The 19,607-nt window shown below is 38.3% G+C and overlaps 1 protein-coding gene across 4 annotated transcripts in view; it reads left to right on the top strand.

The window, feature by feature from the left end:
• TTC28 (tetratricopeptide repeat domain 28) overlaps positions 1-19,607 on the top strand; it is a 637,046-nt gene that overhangs the window by 318,715 nt on the left and 298,724 nt on the right. For all 4 annotated transcript variants that reach the window (XM_058693130.1, XM_058693129.1, XM_058693128.1 and 1 more), the window contains 3 exons: positions 1,570-1,717; positions 11,861-12,133; positions 13,091-13,221. In XM_058693130.1, coding sequence (XP_058549113.1) covers positions 1,570-1,717; positions 11,861-12,133; positions 13,091-13,221 — 552 coding nt within the window. The remainder of the gene's footprint in view (positions 1-1,569; positions 1,718-11,860; positions 12,134-13,090; positions 13,222-19,607) is intronic.

Genomic DNA, 19,607 nt, shown 5'->3' with positions numbered 1-19,607 from the left:
CATTTAGAACATGTTTTTAAGTTTATTTATTTTGAGAGAGAAAAAGAGAAAACACAAGTTGGGGAGGGGCAGAGAAAGAGGGAGAGAAAAAGAATCCTGAGCGGGCTCCACACTGTCAGCACAGAGCCCGATACGAGGCTTGAACTCACGAACTGTGAGATTGTGACCTGAGCCGAAGTTGGATACTTAACTGACTGAGCCACCGGGGTGCCCTAATTTTTTTTTTTTTAATGTTTTTATTAATTTTTGAGTGAGAGCATGAGTAGGGGAGGGGCCAAGAGAGAGGAGGACAGAGGATCTGAAGCAGGCTCTGTGACCCGAGCCAAAATCAGACACTCAACTGACTGAGTCCCCTAGGTGAGCCATTAATGTCATTTTTATGTATCATTTAATCAGGTACAAGGTCCTTACCTGGTTATATACTAGTAACATTTTGCTCCTTTCTTCTTTTGACTCTGTGTGCTTGAAAACAAACTGCATGTTCTTAAGACTATTCTAAAATTTAAATATTTTATTAATTTTCTGGCCCTTTTTGCAATTAGCTGGAAGGAAGGATGTTTTCTTCTAATCAAAATTGATAATACTAGTTTTTCAAACTAATCCAATTAAAGAACACAAAGGCCAGTAATCTTACTTTGTTTCTAAGCAAAGCATACATAGATAACAGCTTTTAAATACTATGTCTGAAACACCACATGAAATGTAGCTATATTATAGCACTCATTATTAAAATTATCTTAATAACCATCACACATTGATTTTTCCCTTTAATTATAGAAAAGAGGAAAATTTGAAATAATCAGAATTTGAGTGTCTCTCATTTATCTTGCCCTGTACCAGACACTTTGGTGAGATATAAAAAAATTTCCAAATACCTTGACTTTGAGGTGCTTAAAGGCGGGCTAAAATATATTTTAAAAATTATCAAAAAAACATTCAAACGGATTTGTAAATAAATGCCAAAGAATGTGATAGAATTAATAAATGTTCTAGAAGTGACAAGAGTGAAAGTTTAAAAAATTTTTTAAGTTTTCAAAATTTATTTCAGTGATCTCTACGCCCCACGTGGGGCTTGAACTTATGACCCCAAGATCAAGAGTTGCATGCTGTGGGTGCCTGAGTGGCTCAGTCGGTTAAGTGTCCGACTTTGGCTCAGGTCATGATCTCACAGTCTGTGGGTTCGAGCCTTCAGATTCTGTTTCCCTCTCTGCCCCTCTCCCACTCAGGCTTGCTCAAGTGCATGCACGTACTCTATTTCTCTCTGTCCCTCAAAAAGAAATAAACATTAAAAAAAACTTCATTAAAAAAAAAAAGAGTTGCATGCTCTTCCACCTGAGCCAGCCAGAAGCCCCAAAGAGTGAAAGTTTTAATACCATTTCCTTGAAAGAAGTATGCTAACATTTTATTATGCTGGAAGAAATCAGAATTGATTTCAAACTATTTACTAGGTTTTTGAACCAAGATGATGTCAGTTTTAGGTCTGCTGACCGGTTTTTCTAATAATCACCATCAGCCTTCTTGGAGCATAGTATATAAGTAAAACGCGCATTATCTTCTCTTTCTTCCCAGGCATACTTCCGACAGGGTGTTGCCCTCCAGTACCTCGGACGTCATGCCGATGCCCTGGCAGCCTTTGCATCTGGACTGGCTCAGGACCCCAAGAGTCTCCAGCTTCTGGTGGGGATGGTAGAAGCGGCCATGAAATCTCCCATGAGAGGTAAATATGATGAAAGTGTTTGGTCTGACACTAATTTAGCTGATTTAAGGACATTCCTAGCCTTTGAAGACTTTGGACATTGAGAATTGGTAGGTTATTGCTTTGGCCAAGATTGGATATTTTACACAAAGGAACATCAGGAATCACTGTCCATGGCTGGTGTTAATGAGGCAGAACAGGATGGTGGTAAGAACACTGGTGCAAAAAGCTTATGGACCTGGATTATATTTTCAAATTTTTCATAAACTAACTTTATGACTAGGGTGAATGAATGAACTTTTCTGGATTTCAGGGTTATCCAAAGAATACTTTTTTAAAAATAGTTCTGAGATTCCGTACCTCTAAATCACAACACCTCTAGTAGTAAATTGATTTGCTCAGTTGGACCAATATGCCATCTAGAAATAAATGAGAGAAGATATTAGATATTCTAACATTGTGTAAAAGGAAATAATGGATCGAACTGTAGGCTATGTCTAACGTTTCTCAGAGGAACATGAAAAAACCATGTTGAATTAAAAGGAAAGAGAAAAGACAGACACTAGTTTACATGGTTTTCTCCTGTTGTTACTTCTGTTTTATACCAATTGGTATTCTGGAAAAACAGTGGATTGGAACTAGTATCAAAGGTTGGAGGAGTTCTGAGGCCCCAAACTGATTGACTTCACTCTGAGAAACATGGATTTTTGCTGAATGAGCTCTTGGACAGATTAGGCTGAAAGGGTACACCAATAGTCATCTTTGCAGTGATGGATACACTGAGGCAGATTGGTGGCAAATAGTAGAGAGCGAATAATATTCCATATTAGATTATGTCAAACAGAACTTTATTTTGTCTCTGAAATGGTACGTTTCTGAATGAACCTAAAATTTTTGATGGCAGTATCATTAGACATCTAGTTTCGAAAATGTTTGTGGCATTATGTGGTTTTAATATACTGGCTCATACACTATTTGGCTCAAAATAAAAGCTAAGTAAAAGTTTGATGAACTAAATGGTACTCCGTCTCTGGGCAATTCATAGCTATAAAAAATGTTTTCCTGAAAGTTGAATATTTCATGTTTTAGAAAAAAAGTGATAAGGAAATCTCTCCTCATGTGATTTTCTAACCCCATACAAAGCTGAGTCTTAGCTTGTAGGAACCTAATGGCTTCTCCCACTGGGGGACCTGCTGTTAATAAACTCTGACTTAGAACAGATGCGCTTTGGAGCTCCAGGGCTTGGGGCGGGTGGGGGAAGTGGACAACAACAACAAAAATCAATCTGTCTCTCCTTGCCATTTTCTGGCATTTTCTCATTCTCTCCCTACATCCTTCTGCAAGTAATTTACATGGAATATATATATACATGTATATATATATGTATATGTATATATATATAGTTCTTGAAGATATCACTTCTTTATTCTGAGGTGTTTCTGCTGCTGCCTTAGAATATTGGAGTGAATGTGTTGAGATCAGCAGAATCATACTTACCATTTTGCCTTTGAAGCAATTTGTTTAGATAAATGTAAGAAAACCTTCCTGCACTTCGAGAAAGAGTTCAGTGCTGCTGTCCTGTCCCCCTTAGGGTTTTCTGTGCTGCATGCTCTCCTATCTTATACCGAATGACCTAAGGCTGACCCTGGAGAAAGCCGCATCTTACAGGTGCCTGGAGCGCTTCAGTATTTTCTTCTCTTTCCTTAAGGCGATTTGATTTATCTCATTTATTTTTAGCATTGCCTTTACCCCTGTACCTGTTCCAGGTGGGCTTCTCTTATCAACATTTTATAGAGGCTGTTCCTTGGCACGGTGTTGTTCTGTGCATCATTTCACATCTTAATGACCTCTCTTTTTGTCATATGGTTGCAATTCACAAAATCTGTCATCATTTGCTGCCCATTTTTTACCCACTGTTTATTTTAGCCTCCTGCAGCTTTCTGAGTTCCTGCCATTGTTGTGTATCTGTGCAGTTTGGGTCACTTTACATAGAGGTCTGATCTGTTACATCGTTTTTCTGGTTTTGGTTTTCTTCTTTTACAATTCTTAAGTGCAAAAGAGAAAGCTCCCTAGTCCAGGTGCTTCTATAAGGAAACAAAGCTCTAGTGGTGTGCATAGCATCCCTGTGGTTTGGTCTTTTGAGGAAGTTTCAAGATTTCTTTTTTTTTTTTAAGTTTATTTTTATTTTGAAAGAGAGAGAGAGGGAGAGAGAGCACGTGCAGGGGAGGGGCAGGGAGAGAGGGAGAGAGTGAGCATCTCAAGCAGGGGCTCCAACCCAGGAACTGTGAGATCATGACCTGAGCTGAAACCAAGAGTCGGACACTCAATCAACTGAACCACCCAGGTGCCCTAAGATTTCATTATTTTTAAAGGTAGGGCCCATCTACGTTAATATGCCCTGTTCCCACATAAATATGTTCTATTTATCCATATTGAAACTTACTTGATTTTTTTTATAGTGTTGCTGATACTGCTAACTGAATTCATAAGTCTATTTTACTTTATTTTTATGATTTCACTCATGTTCACCAACCAAGAGATCAGTTAAACTACTTCTCCTGTGGATATATTTACGTCCTTATATATAATGTATTTCCTTAAATCATTAATGAAAATGTAAAAATAAGCATAAATATAAAATGATACTCTTTTTCATGACTTCTCAAGTTATCCTTTCACTATTTTCTCTTTCTCCTTTTGAGATAGTCTGTCAGCAATCTCAGCACATTGTATCTTATAAATGCTTATGCAAATTTGGATGGGATAGGACAGTGCTATTGCCACCCAAATTCAATAATATAATTACAAAGTGAGATTGAGTTTACCTTTATTTGTTCCTCTAAAGACGCCAGGGCTGCTTCTTGCTGAGGGTTCTCTCATGTGTATTTTCTCTCCTCCCGTTAATTTGGTAATCTAAAGACTATTACATTTATGGGCTATCACCTGTCGCGGTGTTTCTACCAGCTCCAGAGGATCCAGGGAAGCTAATTTAAGGAGTGCTGGTGGAAAATGGCTGTTGAATGTATAAGCTTTTCTCTGAGGGTCAAGTTGGGGCTCACCTTTTATTTGCCTAATTGCCACCCCCCCTCGGTGAGCTCTTTCCCTCTGATTTTCTTTTAGGTGGCAGTCACTTCACAGGAGGCCTGTTTTCTGAAATGTTATGTTAAGAAAAAAAAAGACTGGAACCGAATCCCAGTGCTGCCCTTTGCTATTTCATTGACTGAGCAAGGTTGCTTCCTTTCTCTACACCTCAGTCCTTACCCGTAAGAGGGAAATGACAATATACACCTCCTGATGTTGTTTTGAGAATCCAGCACCAGAAAGCGTAAGTTGGTCCTTGCAGGCCACCTTCCCCTCTTCAGTGCGATGTGCTCCTCGTAGCAGCAGTAGTAAGCCTGCTGTTGGATTTTTGACAGGCACGGCGTTGTGTGGAATGAACACTGTGCTACTGTATGTGGTCCTCTTGCTGAGCACTCACTGGAAAATTTGGTCGTATTTCTCCCGAGTAGGTATATTTTTATTTAAAAGATCTGGGAATTTATGTAAAAGATCCGGGTGGCTTAGTGGGTTCAGCTCAGGTCATTCATGATCTCACGGTCCGTGAGTTCAGGCCCCATGTAGGGCTCTGTGCTGACAGCTGGGAGCCCGGAGCCTGCTTTGGATTCTGTGTCTCCCTCTCTCTCTGCCACTCCCTCACTCACGCAGGTGTTCCCTCTCTCTCTAAAAAATAAGTGAACATTAAAAAAATTTTTTTTGAAGGTCTAGGAATTTTATTTTATTTTTATTTTTATCCCAAAATTATTCCTTTTGTAATTTTTTTTTATTTTTTAAATTTACATCCAAGTTAGTTAGCATGTAGTGCAACAATGATTTCAGGAGTGGATTCCTTGGTGCCCCTTACCCATTTAGCCCATCCCCCCTCCCACAACCCCTCCAGGAACCCTGTTTGTTCTCCTTATTTAAGAGTCTCTTATGTTTTGTCCCCCTCCCTGTTTTTATATTCTTTTTGCTTCCCTTCCCTTGTGTTCTGTCTTAAAGTCCTCATGAGTGAAGTCATATGATATTTGTCTTTCTCTGACTAATTTCGCTTAGTATAATACTCTCTAGTTCCATCCACGTGGTTGCAAATGGTAAGATTTCATTCTTTTTGATTGCTGAGTAATACTCCATTGTATATATATATATACATATATATATATTGCTGAGTAATACTCCATTGTATATATATATATACGTATATATATATATGTATATATATATATATATACGTATATATATATGTATATATATATATACAATGGAGTATTACTCAGCAATATATATATATATGTATATATATATACATATATATATGTATATATATATACAATGGAGTATTACTCAGCAATATATATATATATATGTATATATATATATGTATATATATATATGTATACATATATATATATATATATATGTATACATATATATATAAAGGTCTAGGAATTTTAAAAGTGATCCCTGCTCCTTTTGCTTTGTCCTCTACGAAGCATAGAGCCCAGTGTCCTGGCCACCTTAAGGAACTGGGCCAGGTCTTACAGTCGGCCTGTCTGTATGCTGAGTTTTATTGCCTTTTCCTGACTTTCTACCCATTCTGACTTCTGTGTTCTCTACCTTTATTTCTGTGGAAGGCCTCTGAATCCTTTGAGAAACCTTATACAGACAAACTTGGGAAAGTGTGACAAAGCGCTTAGACAAAGTACTGAACATGTCAGTTGTTTTTCTTTTCTTTCCTTTTGTTTTCTTGAGGAGGGTTAAGTTTGACTCTTTGTATAAACCAAAAGTTTTATAACTGTGGTACAATATATATAACATAAAATTGTCCAATTTTAACCATTTTTAATGATACAATTCAGTGGCATTATGTCCTTTATAGGGTTATGCCATCATCACCACCATCCAGAACTTTTTCATCTTCCCACGTTGATACTCTGTCCCCATTAAATAGTAACTCCCTACTCCCCCTCTTCTCGGCTTGGGGCAACTACCATGCTGTTTTTAGTCCTGCATTTAACTACTCTGGATTCCTCCTGTAAGTGGAATCATACAATAGCTGTCCTTTTGTGACAAGCCCAGCAGTCTTTAGTTTCCTTTTTAAGGAATTACCCTAAGGAAAGATGAAAATTAAAATTAAGTGCATGTTATGAGCCTTACCTCTAAATTTTGTTTTTTGGGAATACTTTACCCTCATCATACTTTGCTCACTTTCTTACCTTTCGATAGTTGCTGTTCTCTCTTTGGGTCACTGTTTTGGAGTGAAATTTATCCCTTGTTCTCCATTTCTTTTGTCGTTGAAAATTCAGGACTTTGCTTCTAACTGGTTTTTTTGGCTTTTATCTCTTCTAAACCAGTCCATGCTTTGTTTTTCTCCCAGAATGAACTTTCTAAAGTGGAAGTCTGATGGGTCGTTCTTTTATTCATAGTTCTGTTTTCTCCATTGCTTACAGGATAGAGGCCACAGCCTCCTTAGTAGCAGAGATCTTTCCTCTCTTTCGTTCCCATCTCCAAGACACCCTCAACTAAAACAACCTGCAGTTCCCGAAAAACAGTTTCTTATATCTTCAATTTCTTTTTTTGAAATTCTTTTAAATGTTTGTTTATTTTTGAGAAAGAGAGAGAGAGAGAGCAGGGGAGGGGCAGAGAGAGAGGGAGACACAGAATCTGACGCAGGCTCCAGGCTCCAAGCTGTAAGCACGGAGCCCGATGCGGGGCTCGAACTCACGGACCACAAGATCATGACCTGAGCCGAAGTCGGCCACTTAACTGACTGAGCCACCCAGGCGCCCCCTTATATCTTCAATTTCTAATAAGAGGTCCCTTCCTGTGGAAAGAATTCCCAGACCTACGTGGGTAGGGTTAGCACTTTTCTCCTTTGGGAAAGGAGAATGCCAAGAATTCTGGCTCAAGAGTTGTATCATTATTTTATGTTACTAAGAAAATGTTGATGTTTAAATGATGACACAATTCTTGTCATTTAACTTTTTATTTTATATAAACTGAAAGAGCTCTGTTGGAACCCTTTAGACACAGAAGTGGCATACCACTGTGAGGCACTATCATGTTCAGAGACATTAAATCCCAAATCCAGAGATGTTGATATGTGAATAAATGTGTATCTCAGAACTGATGAAATATAGTATATCTCTTAGCCAAATGTGATTGTTATTAATGGTCTCTACTACATTCCTAAAAGCTCTTCACATGTCAGGAAATGTGACTGTGTTCATCTTAAATTCTTAAAGGCTGTGCATTTAGAAAGCACATAACTGGTGTTCAATGAGTGTTGCAGAGGACCTCTACATTCTTATGGAGTTGGCTTAATATTGGCTATTTCATATATCATGCATAGTTTGTAGAAGGAAAAACATCCTAACAGCTGCCAAATCTCTGTTTAACCTAGCCTGATAAAATCACAAAATTAGTCCCTTTACTAAGAGTCTGCGTTTACTCTAGAATAGGAATTAGAATAATAGAATAGTAGAGTTGGAAAGAATCTCAGAGACAACTAATCTAGCCTGTACTTTTTATACATCAGGAAAACTTGTCCTACCACTTTTATTTATCAAAAGCATGCACGCCTGTTAATTAGAACTTCTGACTAGTGAGTGTGGGCCAAGGGGACATAATTACCTCCAAAAGCAGAGAAATTTGACATTAAAAATGTTAAATTTACATAAAGTGAAATGGACTTTTGTGTATATATCTGTGCACATGCATAGATGTACACACATGTATATATTTATGCATACAGGTACATAATATGTATAGACATATACATATCTATCACATGTATAGATTTACGTAACCGTCACCAGAATCGCAATCTATACATTTGACACAGTGAGACCGAGGCTGTGTGGCTTTGAAATCCAGGTCTCTTTATTCTTCACTAAGTGTTTCCTCCATTATTTCATATTTGCTTCCTTCCTTGTAAAATAGTCTCTGGTCCATTCAAGCTGGACTCTTCATCATTCTCTATCATTCCATGTACCTATCTTCTTCTGGGACCTTTCTTTAGGATAAAACTTCTACTTAAAATACCCTCTACTCTCAGAAAAAAAACAAAGACTTGTTTAAGTCCTACCTACTCTTTCTTCACTTAATCAAGTTATACTTCCATGAAGCTTTCTGATTACCCTTAATAGTCGCTCCCTTTTCTAAACTCTTGTAACATATACTGTATATGAGCTTGCATTTAATTTATCTTTTAATGTATTTACATTCTCCTTCCTATATACTACAAATGGAGATTTTATCTTTTACCTCTTATACCTCCAACTTCATTTTTATTTACTGAACATTTGTAGAATTGAAGATTTCTTTTTTTTTTTTGGCGGGGGTAATCTTCCAGGTATTTCCCTCAGTCCTCCAACTGTGGCAATGTTCTGTCTTCTTTATACCATTCTGTAGTTTTAGCGGCTCAATTAGAAGGCTCCTCTTTTGACCTTGGCCATGGCTGCCATGTTTAAAAGAAAAATCACCAGCTGAAGCATGGTGTCTTTGCAGGCCATTAGTCATTTTGGGCTCTCTGTGTCTGAACCCTCTTGCTGTGTTTTGGCAATTCCCTATGTTATACTTCTGCCTACTGCCTTCCTTCCACAGTAAAAGCTGAGAATATCAGATCCTAATTTCCCCATCCTCCTGTGAAGCTAGGACCCACCTGTGAATCAGGAGCTAAAGGTTCAAAGAAGAAAGGGTAGCACAGAATTTGTTCTGGTCGTATTGGTTGGCAGTCGTGACATCTGTTTTCTAAGGGTGGCATGGAGTAGTGATGGAGGCAGCCGTGGAACCTGTGGTCTCCTGTGTTGAGTTGCAACATTCATGTTGTTTTCACTGTGGAGCTTTTGTGGCATGATTTTGACTGTGGGTCTGGAGGCCTGATTTTTCACGTTTGGCAATAGCTCCTCTGTGCATTTCTTTTCTACTTATAACCAGCCAAGACTGGTTTCTTTTGTCAACAACTAAGAATTTTGCCTGGTATGGTGTCATACAGCCTGGACGTAGAGGCCTACAATGGGTTCTTGTCTTGGCTCTGTCCCAAACTGTCTGACCTTGGATGAATCACTTAAATATTTAGATTCATCATTTTTAAAATGGGTATTTTCAAGGTCTTTTCATCTCTAAGTTCTATTATTTTTGCTTCTGCTAATTGACTGGTGGGACGCTAATGTGATCATCATTGGCTGCCAAACCCATCAGCGGGTACCACCAAATTCTGTTCACATTTATTTCAGTATGGTACTGGTCTTTTCTATTCCAGTAATTCCTGGGTTCTTGTGCCTGTATTTAACCCTATTGGTTAGCTAGTGTTTACTGGTACTGTGCACGCTTGCATCTTGACAGGTGTAAAAATGTTCTTTGTTCTCTGTTTAGTGATCTGATTGAAGGGGAAAAATGCTTTAGGCACCAGTAGGTTTCGAGGTTTCTGTGGTAATGTTGATTCAGACGAGAGCTCCTTAGTGTAGAGCTGAAATTCAAAGTCATAAATTGTAAAAATTACATTTTAATGCAGTACTGTTGGCTGAGAGATTCAAGATTTAAAGAGACCAGCCTTTTAATAGTTTTTTACATGTGCACACTGGAACAACTAATGTGAAATAGTTTTTCAGGAAAGCTAACAAATGCGTTCTAAGTGCCACATCAGTGTAGGGTTATAGCCATTGGCTCTGCAATTGTCTTTTGAAAAAATGGGAGAAGAGGGAGAAGGCACTTAGAGGTCATCCACATTCAAACCTAGCTTCAGAAGGAAAGAATCTTTTCGTGGCTTTCTGACCCCTAGTCTCTGTCCTTTCCAGACACCACATGAAAATAAAACGCGATTAACATTAATTTTGTCTTCTGTCTTATCTTAGCAAATGCACATGATTTTATGGTTTCATTTGTCACCACGGCAAAAACTGATAATACTTTAAAATTTGTTTTCTTTTATGTTTTATTTATTTTTGAGAGAGAGGGAGAGAGAGAGGCAGAATACAAGCAGGGGAGGGGCAGAGAGAAAGAGGGAGACATAGGATCCGAAGCAGGCTCCAGGCTCTGAGCTGTTAGCTTAGAGACCAACATGGGCCTTGAAGTCATGAACTGTGAAGATCATGACCTGAACTGAAGTCAGATGCTCAGCCGACTGGGCCACCCAGGAGCCCTAATACTTTTTTATTTGGTCATACTCGTCTTAGAAGCAGCAGTGGACACTGGGCTGCAGTGAGGATGATGGAGATTTTGTTGGGAGAGCGTCTTTTATTGCATCATCTAGGGAAAAGGTGGATGGAGTTTTATTAATCAGACATTCAGATTCAGATTGCACAAACATTTATTGAATGCCAGATGGGTTAGGGACTATCACCTATGCGGCAATGGTGTGGCAATGGTAAGTTTTCAATTTAGTGCCCACATTGTGCCAATTGCTGTGGAGTTACTATAAACCTTTAAACACTCCTACAGCGGTCTTCAGATTTAGCCAGGGAAATGTCTTAAAAATTAACACACATGGAACAAGTCTAAAATAGTTAGGGGTCAAACTCTGCAATATTAACTCTACAAATGCGGCAGAAGTTTAGATACAGAGTAATGTGGGCTGGAGGGCCTGAGAATACCACGTGGTAGAGTCAGAACTTGAGGGGTGTGCTTGTAAGATTTTTTTAAAGTTTATTTATTTATTTAAAGACAGAGCATGTGTGACTAGGGGAGGGGCAGAGAGAGAGGGAGACAGAGAATCCTGATGGAGGGCTCAGACTCATGAACCGTGAGATCATGACCTGAGCTGAAGCAGACCCTTAATTGACTGAGCCACCCAGGTGCCCCGTGCTTATAAGATTTTGAGAGGACAGCAGGACAGAGGAGGGAGAACTGTTCAGGGAAAGTGGCACATCATATTCAAAGAAAGAGTGGAAGGGAAGGTGAGTGTGGTATATGCATGTGCAGTGGAGAGAAGGAAATTACCGGACTAAGATTGGGGTTACCGAGTCCTATGTGTAAGCAGACACTGAGGGTAGTGCTAGAGTAAAGGTTGAAGAGTTTGTACTCGAAATAGCCCATAAAAAGGTATGACAAACAAATGTTTGAAAGCATATTACAAAAGATTGTTTTGTATATCATCCTACATTCTCCTTTCCATTTTTTTTTCCCCAGACTCCCTCGAGCCCACTTATCAGCAGCTTCAGAAAATGAAACTGGACAAGAGCCCCTTTGTGGTCGTATCTGTGGTTGGGCAGGAACTCCTGACAGCTGGCCATCATGGCGCCTCTGTGGTTGTCTTAGAAGCTGCTCTCAAGATTGGCACCTGCAGCCTCAAACTGAGAGGTTCGGTTTTCTCTGCCCTGAGCAGTGCTTACTGGTCTCTTGGAAACACAGAGAAGAGTACTGGATACATGCAGCAGGACTTGGATGTAGCCAAGACCTTAGGTAGGGTATGCTTCTGTCTTTTATTTCAGTACAGAAAGGAAATAAAGAAAACTGATTAGCCTGACGTGGATAGGGATACCACGTGCAATGAAAAGTGAGTGCGTCTCCAGAACATTCTGTGTTTTAGAGTGCTTAGGTCTCCAGGGCTTTTCTTATAATAAGACACCAAGGCTCCCCAAAGGCCAAGATATGTGGATTAATATATTCATTGCCCTCTTCAGAGATTTGGGCTCACAGATTTAATATCCCAAATGATAGTATTGATGGGTGAATCTTTCATCTTAATTTTAATTTTTGCCTCCCTTAGGAGGCGTCAGCGTTTTGTCAGAGGCAGTAGTACAGTGCACTGGTTAGGAGTGGGGCCTCTGGAGCCAGACTGCTGAGTTTAGCACCTTGGCTCTGCCGCTTACTAGCCATATGACCTTCTGCAAGTTGCCTCAGCTGTCTGTGCTACCATTTCCTCATTTGTAAAATGCATGTGGCTTATGATTACGGTTGTTGTCACAGCGATTATTCAGTGACTTGCAGGGTTGCAGTAAGAGCAGAGACACGGTAAGTCTGCCATCAGCATACTTGCAAAGAAGCAACACATCATAGTAGGTTTGTAGTTAAATCGCTGAATCAACAAGCTGATGGTCGTTCAGATCCAGAGGTCATTAGCAGAGCATTGAGCTGACTCCTGACAGCTGGTTTGTGTCAAGTTCTTTATCTTCTCATTTCTAGGACCCCTACATCCCTGACTGTAGTTGTATGTTATAACAACAGTTACTGTCCAGAGATTCGAGTTCTAGGACCATAACTTACTATATAGAGTCTTGGAGAAGAAGCAAGTACTTTTCTAAAAGAAGGGAAGTGAAATCTTAGCTAGTAAATCTGTGGTTCTTAATATGGGCATTACAAATTATAATTAACACTATAACTTAGAGAAATTTTATCTTTTTTTAAAATCCAACCCAGGTGACCAGACAGGAGAATGCCGAGCTCATGGGAATCTGGGCTCTGCATTCTTCTCCAAAGGAAATTATCGGGAGGCTCTCACTAACCACAGGCACCAGTTGGTGCTCGCCATGAAACTCAAGGATCGAGAGGTAGGAAGTTTACCTGCAGACCTTATACATTTTTTTGGAAACATGGAGTCTTTTTTTGCTGTTCAAAATGTTTTAGGCACCCTAAAATGTTGCTTTTAGAAGTTGATGATCATTGACTCTATCTTTCATCACCAATCAGGTATTGAATGTCTACCACATATAGACCTTAAGGGTACAGAGATGGCCCCTGACTTCAGGATCTAACAGCCTGCATTGTCAGATGCATTGCTCTTATTCTATTCAGATATGAAAGGAAGAGACCTATGTAAAATTAACAAAAAATGTATCTTCATGATATATCCGTTAAGTTAAAGAAACACACATTTGCTTTATTTGAGATGGGGTATTTTTACCGCAAGCTCTTCATGTTGTGTCTTTGATGGACTTTTAACTCAGGTGGTAGAAGCATAGTAAGTCTGATTGAGAGACATGAATTATAATGGTAAAGAATACTGTCTATCTGTATTAGAGAAACGGAATGTAATCTTCTCAGAGAGTTGGTATCCAGTAGATGCAGCATGATGAGAAAGTGCCTGCCAAGTGGAGAGAGGGTAGGGTTTGGAGCGAACTGTTCTGGTACTTCCTGGCTCAGAGATCTTGGGGAAATTATTCCTTAATTCCTCTTTGCCTCTGTTTTCTTACTTAGAAAATAATGATTGTATTTATCCCATACACAACTGTGATAGGATTATAAATAATATATATATGTAAAGTGCCTAACATGGTACTTGGAATTCTATAAATGGTAGCTTCTATACTATAATATTATTAACAAGAGGAGGGTAATAGGAGAGGTAATAACAAATTTATGAATCAATCTATGTGTTGGGAAGTATATTTAGTTATTATATTTAGTTATCTTAGAATTTCACTGTGGGACATTATAGAGATTAATTATATTATTTAAATGACTCAGCATCTTCAAGTCTCTAGAACACGGTCAGTCACTAGGAGCGAACTGGGGAAGAAAAAAAACCTTTGTTTCAGTGGTGTGCTGGAATCTCCCCTTGGGAATGGGAGAGACTTCCATAAAGTCTCTCTCATCCATGGATGTCAGAAAAAAGCCTTTGAAAGCTGCCAAAATATATCATTCAAGGGAGATGGACTTCAGGTGATTTTATTCTCAAAATAATACTAAAGACTTTTCTCTTTGTTTACTTACTCTTAGTTTACAAACAGTTCTTAAAAGCCAGATAATCTGACTTCTCCATGTTAAGGGAATGAAAAGAGGGATCGGACTTCTAGATGCAGATATACTGATGGCATTAAGTGAGAGCCAGGTTTAAGAACTAAACCAGCATAGTTGTCTAAATAGGGCCATTTAGTGAAGGCTCGCATGTCTATAAATATGTCAAAAGCTGCATTTGTACTCTATTGTCCTGACCTTTGGGATGCATATATATTAGCCCAATTACTGAATTGGGTCCAAAGACTTGTAATTAGGGCATAGGATTATCATAGGTATTAAAAAGGAGAAGTGAAAATTTTCTGGCTTCCCTCTTCTTAATAGTGTAATTTTCTATAGCCTGTGTTATCTGGGTTTTATAAACCTTTGCTGTATAATAATAAGAAATCATTAAATTATAAGCATGGAAGGGACCTTGAGATAATACTGGAACCAGTTGCCTCCCCAAATCTTCCCATCTTCAAATTTCTGCCTGCCACAGCCACTCCATCTCCCCCTCTTTTGGCCTCTACTTCACCACCACACTAGTTCACAAACCTGCCTTTTGGGAAACCCTTCTTATGTATAAGTAAGACTGATTTTATCCCCTCTGGGACTAGACAGAGAATGTTCAGCCATAATTAATGGCCTGTGGCCTCTCCTTTTCCAAGCTGAAAATCCCATTAATTTTATTTTTTTCCCATTAATTTTCTCTTCAAAATTTCTCATTATCAAAACTGGAATAATTTTTACACCCCCCTCCTGACTATTTCATTTTCACTGTTGCCCTTTCTGGTTGCCGGTTAGCATTGGCCACAGGGGAAGCCTTGTTTTGGGACGTTCTATCTAGCCCATGCCCCTGCTCTGTATTGCCAAAGCGTATTTATCTGATTTGTAGACTGACCTGTAGAATTCCTCTTTTCTCTCACGGTGTCTCTTCTGTTGTGTTTGCCCCTGGAATCCTAGGGTACCATTCATTTTCTTGAAAATTTAATGCTTTTTTCTTACCTTTTCCCTTAATTTTTAAGGTTGCAGTTGAGTGCTGCTGCTTCTCTGCCTGCATTAAACTGGGAATCTTCATTCCCACTTCCCTGAAACCAGCCAATGGTTTTTAAGACTGGAGTTACTAGAACTTAAAGAAACATACAAAGAAACTATTGCAGTAATGCGTATTTCATTCAGTTTCAAAGTTTTAGTTGGCCAGTCTTCTGTGATGTAATTCAGTGAAGTGTGATGCCTGCTCACAAAGCACCTAACATGCATAGAGCACTGTGCTGAGGGTTCTGGGTCTAGACAATGGGTGTGGGGGTCTCTCCTCTTGAAGGGCTGATGTTTTCTTTGAGACAGAACTTGAATATAACAAAACTATTATTAATACAGTGCTTGAGCAATAAATAATGAGCATTCTCTTTAATCGCTGCCAAGGTTCTCGAATTCCAGAGGAGACAGAGACTCCCAGGTATAGACCTGGGCGAACTTTGTGAAACAGGTGGAACTCAAGTTGGCCCCTGAGTGAGATGTAGAAATTGGCGTGCGGGGTTCTAAAACCTGGTCACCATATCAGTCGTGAGGGATAAGATAGTTCATACCGTTAACAAAGGTCTGATACTATTATGTACCATCCTGTTTGTTTTAGTCACAGACTCCCAGTTTTTTTTTAAAAGTAATAGTTATTAATTTCACCCAGTTATATAAAAAATTCATGAAAATAACCAGCCATAAGCCTACCATCCTTTCAATATTTTGGGTATAATCTTTTAGTAAATATGCACATGTAATTGTTTATTCAGAGAAAAATTGAAATCCTACTATGATACTTTTATAACTTGTTTTCTTGTTAATTTTTTCCACTTAATTTTTTACCTTTCTGCATTGTTTATTTATTTTTAATTAAAAAAAATGTTCATCTCATTTATTTTTGAGAGAGAGAGAGAGAGAGAGAGCAAGCAGGGGAGGGGCAGTGAGAGAGGGAGACAGAGGATCCAAAGCAGGCTCTGAGCTGCCATTGCAGAGCCTGATGCAGGACTTGTTACAAACTGTGAGATCATGACCTGAGCCAAAGTCGGATGCTTAACCAACTGAACCACCCAGACGCCCCCATTTCTGCATTTTATGAAATTTCTGCTGAAGTCGTATGGTTTTATCACAAATTATTTCATCTCTACCCCTGTTGTTATATATTTAGTTTCAAAATTTTTGGTATTATAAAATCTGGAAAAACATCTTTGTAGATAAATCTTTGAACATATTTCTCATCATTTCCTTTGGCTGAATTATTAAAAGTGGGCTTGCTTGGAAAAATCGTATTAAGGCTTCTGATACTTAATGTTAAATAGCTCTCAGAAAGGCTATATCTGTTTTCCGTCCTACCAGCAATGTATCAGAGGTTCTATTTCCCTGCACTGGCCAACACTTGGAATTACTAACTAATAAATAACATAAACTAAAATGTCAGCTTGATAAGTAAAACCAAAAAGTGGTATATTGATTGCTGTTTTACTTTGCATTTCAATTGCTATTGGGGCTGACTATTTTTTTTTTAACGTTTATTTATTATTATTGAGAGACAGAGAGACACAGAGCGTGAGCCGTGGGAGGGGTAGAGAGAGGGGGAGAACAGAATCTGAAGTAGGCTCCAGGCTCTGAGCTGTCCACACAGAGCCCGATGTGGGGCTTGAACTCACAAACTGCGAGATCATGACCTGAGCTGAAGTTGGTGGCCTAACCAACTGAGCCACCCAGGTGCCCCTGGGGCTGACTATTTTTAAAAATTTCTTTTACAAAAAGCTTGAATACTCATCCTTTTTTTTCTGTTGTGATGTTTGATTATTTTATTTTTTATGTATTTTTTTTTGATGTTGGTTATTTAATATTGATCTGATACTAGGCCTTGCAGTATCAGCCCAGTGAGCTGTTGGACAATTTGTGTTCTAATGCACAGTTTTAATTATTGTTGCTTTATTGCACATTTTATATCTGCTATAAGCTTCATGACATTATTCTTTTAAAAAAAAAATCTAGAATATTCTTATCTTCCCTCAGTACCCCCAAATGAACTTTAAAATCACTTTGTTGAATTTTGGAGACTCTTCCATTGGTATTTTTGTTGGAATTGTATGAAATTTACATATTAATCATGGATAAATTGATGTCCTTTCAATAGTTGGTCTTCTGTTCAGGAGCCTGGTCTGCTCTTGCATTTCACCTTGTATGCCCTTCAGCGATCGATACTTTTAGGGTGAGTTTTTCCATATTTATTTATTTTTATTTGAATATAGTTGACACACATGTTACATTAGTTTCAGGTGTACAACATAGTGATTTTACAAGTTTATGTATTATGTTCTGCTCACCACAAGTGTAGCTACCATCTGTCACCACACAACACTATTACAATATCATTGACTATATTCCCTATGGCTGTGAAGTTTATTCCTGCAACTTCTCATTCCGTAACCGGAAGCCTGTATCTCCCACTCCTTTGACTCATTTTCCCCATCCATCCCCTCCCTTCTGGCATCCATCAGTTTGTTCTTTGTATTTTTAGTTCTGATTCTGCTTTTTGTTTGTTTACTCATTTGTTTTTTTCGATTCCACATATGAGTGAAATCATATGGTAATTGTCTTTCTCAGTCTGACTTATTTCACTTAGCATAATACATTCTAGCTCCATCCATGTTGTTGCAAATGGCATGGTCTCATCTTTTTTTTAGGGCTACATAAAAACAAAGCTGGAGATATCGCAATTCCAGATTATAAGATATACTACAAAGCTGTAGTAATCAAAATAGTATGGTACCGGCACAAAACAGACACATAGATCAGTGGAACAGAATATAGAACCCAGAAATAACCCCACATTTATATGGTCAATTAAAGTATGACAAAGGAGGCAAGAATATGAAATGGGGAAAAGACAGTCTCTTCAGTAAATGATGTTGGGAAAACTGTACATGTGGAATGAAATTAGACCACTTCTGGGACACTTGTGGGGCTCAGTCACCTAAATGTCTGACTCTGGCTCAGATCATGATCTCTTGGTTTGTGAGTTGGAGCCCTGCATTGGGCTCTGTGCTGACAGTGCAGAGCCTGCTTGGGATTCTCTCTCCCTTTCTCTCTGTCCCTCCCACAAAGCACCATATAGAAAAATAAACTCAAAATGGATTTAAGACCTAAATGAGTCCTAGAAGAGTGCACAAGTAATAATTTCTCTGACATTGGCTACAACATTTTTTCTAGATATGTTTCTTAAGGCAAGGGAAACAAAAGCAAAACCAAAAAAAACAAAAACAAACCCACAAACCATTGGGATTACATCAAAAAAGGAAAAAAAGCTTTTGCACAGCAAAGAAAAGCAAACAAAACAAAAAGGCAACCTACTGAATGGGAGAAAATATTTGCAAATGATATATTCAATAAGGGATTAAGATCTAAAATATATAAAGAATTTACACAATTCAATGCAATTTTTTCCTAGATATTTAATGTATCTCATTGGAAATAGGATATTTCTTTCCATTGTGCGTAGGTTTCTAAAATTAGGTACTGATGGGGGCATGTGGGTGGCTCAGTTTTTGATTCATGCAATTCTTGATCTTGGGGTTGTTTGAGCCCCACGGTGGGTGTGGAGATTGCTTAAAAATAAAATCTTAAGGAAACACAACAAAGCAAAACAAACTAGGTACTGATGATATATAGGAAAGGTGTTTGTTTTACATGTTTTGCATGTTTTGGCGCATGTGAAAATTCTCTCATAGCTCATAATTTTTTGTTGATTCTTGTGAATTTTCTTGTAATGGAAATTTTTTGCAAATAATGATAGTTTTGTGCATTTCTTTCCTTATGTTATATCTCTACCTTTTTTTTCTCTTAACTTTTGCACTGGTGGAACTCTGAGAACTCTCCCCAAAAGCATCACTCTTCCTCTTGAGTACAAAAAGCTAGAGAATGTACTTTTTTTTTTTTTTTTAATTTTTAGAGAGAGAGAATCTTTTTATTTATTTATTTATTTATTTATTTATTTATTTATTTATTTTTTAATGTATGAAATTTACTGTCAAATTGGTTTCCATACAACACCCAGTGCTCATCCCAAAAGGTGCCCTCCTCAATACCCATCACCCACCCTGCCCTCCCTCCCACCCCCCATCAACCCTCAGTTTGTTCTCAGTTTTTTTTTTTTTTTTTTTTCAACGTTTTTTATTTATTTTTGGGACAGAGA

This window comes from Neofelis nebulosa, chromosome 11 (assembly GCF_028018385.1).
Source record: "Neofelis nebulosa isolate mNeoNeb1 chromosome 11, mNeoNeb1.pri, whole genome shotgun sequence".
Taxonomy (NCBI): domain Eukaryota; kingdom Metazoa; phylum Chordata; class Mammalia; order Carnivora; family Felidae; genus Neofelis; species Neofelis nebulosa.
The sequence above is the reverse complement of the archived record's forward strand: the minus strand, read 5'-3'. Positions and strand labels throughout refer to the sequence as shown.